Source organism: Vicia villosa, linkage group LG1 (genome assembly GCF_029867415.1).
Source record: "Vicia villosa cultivar HV-30 ecotype Madison, WI linkage group LG1, Vvil1.0, whole genome shotgun sequence".
In the NCBI taxonomy this organism is placed as follows: Eukaryota; Viridiplantae; Streptophyta; class Magnoliopsida; order Fabales; family Fabaceae; genus Vicia; species Vicia villosa.
Window position 1 is genome coordinate 88044408 of NC_081180.1, and position 7817 is coordinate 88052224.

The 7817-nt window shown below is 37.2% G+C and overlaps 1 protein-coding gene across 1 annotated transcript; it reads right to left on the reverse strand.

The window, feature by feature from the left end:
• Positions 1–653: 653 nt before the first annotated feature.
• Positions 654–2878, reverse strand: LOC131648711 (uncharacterized). Its single transcript, XM_058918447.1, has 5 exons — positions 2841–2878; positions 1776–1974; positions 1629–1733; positions 1195–1533; positions 654–1091 (listed from the first exon to the last, which is right to left on the reverse strand). The coding sequence occupies exons 1-5, from the start codon at positions 2876–2878 to the stop codon at positions 654–656; spliced, it is 1119 nt and encodes a 372-aa protein (XP_058774430.1).
• Between the last annotated feature and the right edge of the window lie 4939 nt (positions 2879–7817).

Consider the following 7817-nt stretch of genomic DNA (forward strand, 5'->3'; position numbering starts at 1 on the left):
ACCGACTTTCAAAAATCTGCCCTATTTTGGTTCCCACCTACTGTAAATCCCAAGAATTTGAATGGGATTCTATCTATCTTGCAGCCCAAAAAAGAAGAACAAGCTTCCAAGTAATCAACATTATTTCCTATTCCATATATATTACTTTTGTTCAGAATGATTATCAAGCCAGAAACAATTTTGAATCCTCTCAATAGAGCCTTAAGAGTCCACATATTAGACTATGATCCATCACCAAATATTATCGTGTCGTCTTCAAATTGTAATAAATTATACTCCACTGAATCATTTATCTTGAATCCCTTGTACATCCATCTGTCTATAGCCTTCCTCATCATTCCTTCCAGCCCTTCTGCTACAATTGTAAACAAAAACGCAGATAAAGGATCTCCCTGCCTTAAGCCTCTTGTCACTTGAAAATCTGTCGTTGGACTCCCGTTAATTAAAACTGACATCGAGCTTGTAAAAACCGCAGCTTCCATCCAATTCATCCATCTATCTCCAAATCCCATACTTCTTAGCATTAGCCTCATATAATTCCAATCAACCCAGTCATAGGCTTGTGCAAATTCTACTTTGAAAATCAAACACTCCTTTTTGTTTCTCTTTGCATAGTCAAGAATTTCGTTTGTAACCAACACACCATCGAGAATTTATCTTCCCGGTACAAATGTCGTCTGATTATTCGATATCAATTTGCCTATGACATTCCTCATTCTCGCAGTTAGTATAAGTGATATGAGTTTAAGTAATCTACTTATTAAGCAAATTGTCCTATAATCTTCAAGGTTTAATGGATTTTCACATTTAGGAATTAGAGCTAGAAAAGAGGCAGTTACAACTTTTGGAAGCTTACCTCCTTTGTGGAATTCTTGAATGAACAACACAATCAAATCCCCCACGATGTCCCAACACTTCTTCATAAATTCCAAGTTGAATCCATCAGGCCCTGGACTCTTATCTCCGTCACCTTCAAACACTGCTTGCTTTATTTCATCCACCGTAAATGGCTCTTCCAAACTCCTACTCTCTTGCATACTTAACATGTGTAACATTGAAGTTTGGAACCGAATTTGGGCTCCTGAATTTAGCTGCAAAATATTCCTTAGTAACTTCTTTTACTTCCTTAACCAAATCTATAATCAACCCTACAGTATTTTTAACCGACCCAACGTATTTTCTCCTATGTCTAACCTTCATTGTCGCGTGAAACAACCTAGTGTTATTGTCACCTTCCTTTGCCCACTTATGACTTGATTTTTGATTGATGATGCCCTCTTTTATATGTAGTTTATGCCAAAAAGACTCCTGATAAATCCTTCTGCTTGCAAAATCAGCCTCTGTTAGATTCGCATTTGGGTGAAACAATTTATCTTCCAATGGATTCAATTCATCCACGATCTCTTCAATCTTCAGCTCCACCTTTCCAAACACATTAAGATTCCACCATCTTAGTCTTCCTCTGAGGAAACTCAATTTTTCCTTGATGATAAAAGCTGGACTTCCTTTAATTACGATTGAATTCCACTCCTTCTGTATGAAAGTTTTAAACTCCTTATGTTCATACCAACACCTAAGCACTTTAAAACTTTTAGCCCCCAATCCACTTTGCTTGTTTTTATCCAAACTGGTTTATGATCTGAAACGTCCCTCTTCCCCACATCTTGAGCAACCACATCCCATTTAGATATCAGCCCACCAGAAAGGAGAATGCGGTCTAGTCTACTTTCTGCCTTTCCATTAGGTTTTATTCAAGTAAACAAGCTGCCAGTAACTTGCATATCAATAAGCTCCATATTTTCAATAAAACACTTGAATTCTTCCATTTCTATACCTCTTCTATGATTTTCCTTGCCCCTCCTCTCCTCCCTTTTTTTAACTGAGTTGAAATCTCCCCGAACCACCCACTCACCAACATCCAGCTTGTTCTTCCAATAAATGAGTTCCATCCACAACTCCCTTTTGTCTGATAGACTACAGGGTGAATATACATTGATGAAAGAGTAAACCTGATCATTGATAATCAACTTTATCCTTAGGAATCCCTTGCCTGCAAACGCGTACTCTGGACAAATTACACATTTCCTCCAAATTGTTATGATTCCACCTGATCTCCCTTCTGCTTCTTAGTCGACCAGTCGCAATCCTTCGATCCCCACAACCTCCAAACCAACTGATCCGACATCTTTACTACCTTAGTTTCTTGTAATAACATGACTTGTGGATTAATTTTCCTGATAATCTGGGAAATACGTTTTTGTTTCATCACATTTCCACACCCACATATATTGAATGTTCCAATAATCGTTGGAATTCCAACTCTTGCTCCTTCGCGCCTCCTGTACACCTTCTTCCTTTTTCCTCCATATCACGAACGATAGCTTCAAATAATTCATCATATTCATCTCCATCTACCCCTAACTCCTTTATAGTATTCTACACCTTCTTCGGGACACTTTCAATTGACTGCATTTTCTTATTTCCTACTTGAACACCAGAATCCATGATTGAATCCCCTAAATTATTCGAATTCTCCACCACACCCGCTGCCCCTGGTCCACACTCTCGACTCCTTAACATTGATTTGATAATAGATGGTGGTTTCAAATTAGGGTTTATTTGGGATTGTAAGAGGGCAGTAGGGCCTTCTTTATGTTTGGTTTGTTCACTTTTAATGGGCCTCTAAGGCCCATTTGCGTACAGGATATTGAATCTGAATGATCTTGACCCACGATTTCCAACCCTTTTTTCTCTTTCTCCCCTTAGTGGCCCCACACCCAATGATAACATCCGTCGTTGACTCTTTCCCTTTTTCCACCCAATCACCATTAATTTTTTACTTTTCCATGAAGTTATTGTCTACTTTTTCTGCCCCCATTTTCTGGGAACTCCCATTATCTTCTATTCTCTCAAAAATATCTGCCACCAAGATCTCATCCGCCGCTTTTGCCGTATCTTTTCCTTTGCTGTCGCCTTCTGCTTTTGATTGCACTGACAATGAAGCTTCCTTGTCCACACGTCCCTCTCCCCCTCAATCTAGTATTCCTCCTTTTCACTCCACGCGCTATCCTCCCCATCTTCTTCATCCATGTTTGAATCTTCAAGAAGATCAACTTTAATGGAGTCGTCTGTGATGACAATGCGTTTAGGACCATGCATGTCCTCCACCAACTTGATTCCATAAACATGATCATTGATTTCCACATTTATAGTTTCATTCAACACAAGAGAATATTTGGTCCTAACCAGAAATCTCGCAACATCCATTCTTTTGTGTTCACGTGTTTCATCATCTGAACAAACATAAACACCCACCATGCTTGAAATGAATTTAAACACTTTCGGGTTCCAAGCATGGCATGGTAATCCATAACATCTCATCCATGTTAACCTTTCATTGTCAACATCTTATGGAGACCATGGATGAATGTCTGAAAACCATTGTCCTACCCAGTCCTTAGCTTCCTCAATCAGTACTTTAATTTCACCCTCCTCATGTTCCTCCGACAGACAAAGGTTGGCCCACAAAGGTGTGGCTTTTACCTTAAAATAGCCTTCAGTATGAAATGCTTCTTGTATGTTATACGTCGTTCCCGCCGTTTCCACCATCCCAACATAAGTGTTTTCAAACCTTGTCATTTCTGTTATTTCTATGTTGATCTGAAGATGAGCAAATCTCGGCAGTTTCTCTCTTCCACACCATCCTAATTTATTTCTTTCCTTTTCTTGTTCCTTGTTCCCCTTCCCTTGTCCTTCCATAGCTCTTTCTTTCACCATATTGGCATATGACGTTTCTCCTCTTCTTGATGTGTTGTTCTTCATGTCTTTATGATAGGCACCCCCCTGTAAGTAACTTCCGCTGCCCCCTTCGTGTCCACCCCAACCTGATCAACCTTCACGTAATCCCTTATGTCTCTGTTAAACCAAGGGATGTTTGTAACACCCGTAATTTTGTAAATTAATTTAATTGAATTTTAATTTAATTAATTGGATTTATGTAATTATGTGGTGATTAAAATAATAAAATTGGAAATTTGGAGAATAATTGTAATGGGCCATTGTTGTAGTTAGTAAAAGGGAGGGTGCTAAAACTAAAGCCTTTACTAAAGTAATGTTGTGTTTTTCATAAAACAAGAGTTTTGGAAGAAGAGAAACACAAGTGCATTTGGGAGAACATAGAGAACGTGAAGTGCGAAAGAGCAAGGAAGAGGAAGAACCAAGATCAACCTTCGAGGCAAGTGGGGACTCTTCCGATTAACCTCTATTATCGGGTTATAGATGATAAGATTAAGATTTGTATGGTATTGATTCAATAGAGAAGTATGTTCTAGGTTGGGGTTTTGACTTTTAGGTTCAAATTGATAAATTATGTGTAAATGCTTGTTTGTGATGTTTGATTATGTTTGAATGTGTGGTTGAGGCATGAAATAACATGGAATATTTGGGAATTGATTCTGTTTTTCGTGTATGGTCGAAATGATTCGATTTGGTTTGTGTTGGATGGAAATAAGTTGATGTCAAAAGTGCTTTTTTGCTGTTACAGGTGATGTAACTGGTTACGGTCGGGCTTGTAACCGGTTACGGCTTTGGAAAATGGGGTTTTTGGGTTGGTTACGAGTTTGTAACCGGTTACGGTGTTGTTCGTAATCGGTTACGGTCAAGTAAAAATAATAGCGAATAGAGTTACGTCAAGCGTAACCGGTTACGGGTTCTTTGTAACCGGTTACGTCAAGCGTAACCGGTTACGGGTTCCTTGTAACCGGTTACGGCTGAAGCTGTTTTTGAAAAATTGTTTTCGTAACCCGTTACGCTTTTTCTGTAACCCGTTACGCTGTAGCTTTTGTGAAAAATAATTATTTTAAAAAATTCATATCTTTTGAATCGTAAATCCGTTTTGGGTGCCGTTTTTGGCGTTGAGTCGATAATTTCATTTTCTATCTATTGAAAAACTTAAAAAGCAGTAACTCATTTTGTTTTCTAAAAACCTGATATATTTTGTGGAGATGGCAAATTGTGGTGGATGTGTGTTTACGTGATATGGTGATGACGTAACTCCTTGTTGTTGTTGTGTTGGTTGTTGAACTTGGTACTCGATTGTGGATTGTGTGATTGTCATTATTTGTGTGATGAGTTGAATTTTGACAATGTTGTGCATATGATTAAATTGATGATTTGCATGTGATAGATGAAGCATGCATTTGTTTGAATCATATGTTGACTATATCCAGATGGAGAGGGATCAGTGGTAGCTAATTCCCATTGTGTGGAATTAGTGAGAGAAGTAGCCGTATCCTTGATGGTGGTGGATTAGCGACTTGTGCTGGGTGAGGATAACTCGTAGGGTTTCTTCGTTAGTTCGGTTATGTCGGTGTCATGCTCTGGTCTTGTAACACTGGGGGAACATTTATTTTAGTTATTCATTTATGGATTTTTCTTATGTTGGAATAATGTTTTGGTTGGTTTGAATCGGTGAATTTGGATGCGAATCTCGATGTTGTTTTAGTTATTCAGTTTGAGATGATTTCCGCTGTGTTAACATAATTACTGAATAATATGTGTTGATGTTCCCTAATTGCATGACATTGTTATGGTTTTAAGTATTTCGGAAGTTGTAATACCTTTCTTTTATGTTTTACTCTGATCTTTATTTGATTAATCCACGGGGTTTTAGAAGGGTGTTACAATATTTGCATAGAGTTTCCTTCCTCTGATGAATATGTTGTCTAGCTTGATTGCTAAGTTTATTTTGTTTTCCACCTTCCTAAATCTCACAAAGCCATATCTCCTTCCCTTGTTATCACTTTTTGGCGGTATTGCCACCTCCGACACCAAACCATATCCTTTGAAAATTTCAAAAAGATCCTTTGCATTCAGTTCATCTGGAAATTCAGTGATGAAGAAATTTGACACTTCTTCATTCATTTGTGCTTCTTTCCCTCTCCTTGCAGTCCAATAGGATCTTCTGTTGTTAACCCTCCTATGATTGTTGTTACAAACTACAATCCAACCTCCATTAACCATGATTATCTAGCTAGATGAAAGAAAGATTAAAAATTTTGAAAAAGGTTTCTAAGGACACACAATAAACCAGAAAAATAACACCAAAAGCCAATGCCCCTAACCCTAAGGTTAGGAATTTAAGCCGAAGATCTTAATGAGATAAAACTAGTTCATCATTGTGTGTTCATGATTGTTGTTTCGAGTGCACGAATTTGGTTTTTGGATGTGTTTAGGAGAAATATATAACTTAAAGTTTTGTTCATGATCGATCTCCACTCTCAATAATTTTTTTGACATATCAATAGATGAAAAAAGTGATGATCATGGATTAACTGAGTTGCAATTCGAGTATGATTTGGTGATGCTTACAATGTTTCTTGGTAAGGAAAGAACAAAGAAAGAATGGTAGAAACTAGTGATGAACCTATTATGTTTTTGAACCTAAAACCTCTGCAAATGGTTGTTTTTGTTGACATCTTAACAAAAGAAACAAAGAGTACTACCACCAAGAAGAAGTTATCATTTGAAAAGTCAGTACCACTGAAAAGGTATATTTTTTTAATGTTCATAACACTATTGAATTTGTGACTGTTAATAAGGAAGTTGTGCCCAAACCCATTGAGAAAATTATTGATCATGCTAAAACAAATGTTGAGGAACCTCATGTGGAAACATATGTTGAACCACATGATTCACATATTGAACCAAATGTTGAAGAATTTGTTCCAACATCTAGTTGCCCACAAGATAAACCCACTTTTGTACCAGTTGGTGAACCACCTGAATTCACTAGTGAGCAACAGATTAAAGAAAAGCCTAGTGTCAATTCTGTCATGGTTGATGGTCATCGTGTTAATACACCTGTCATTGACAAGTTTTTTGATGATATTTTCAATGATAATTATGTCTCTTCTGAAGATTCCGCTGATGATATCCTCAATGATAACCATCAAAATGTAGATACTGAAGTTCTAAGTAAGACTTCGGATGGAAATAATGAGTCCAATAAAGAAGTAAGGAATGTAGATCCCCAAATAGAAGAGGATGAGGGTCAAAAGGAAAGGAATGAAAATGCTGATGATAATGAGATTCCCATTGCTCATATCATCCTGAAGCTTATTGGTAATGTCTCCAAGCCTCAAGACAAAGACAATCAAGTAAACGTTAGAGAAGTAGTAAGTGTAGGTGAAGATCATACTAAATCATATGAACAACCATATATTAAAGTTAGGAAGAGTATAACCAAGTTTGTTATTGAAGGATTGAAAGAGAAGGAGAAAAATGTTCCTCTCAAAACCTCCCTGAAGAGCTCTGAAATTGAGAAGAAAAAGATAACTCCTCAAAGGTCTTTTGTGAGTAAGAGAAGAAAGGTTGAAGAGAAATTAGTTCTAAAAATTCTCTAAAGAGAAAGCTTGTTCAGTCAAGTGACTCTAAGATAGATATTGAAGCAAATGTCCATGACATTATATCCACCATCAAGTGGAAGGTTGATGGGAAAAGGATTTTAGTGAATTTTGTTGTTGTACCACTTGATAATGTATCATTCCATTATGAATCAACTATTTAGGTGTGAAAATTTGTTTATCAAAGAAGGATCTATATTGAAAGAGAACTGAGCAATAAGATCCTTGAGTGGAAAGAAGTTATAAATCTGCTGAAGGATACTGAACTGATGAAGACTGTTTTAGATATAAGACCTTGCTATGAAAAGTTGGTCAAAGAGATTATTGTGAACCTGCCACACAATTTTTGTGTTGAAGGACGTCGAGAGTATACAAAGGTTTATGATAGAGGGAAGTGTGTGAATTTTTCACCCT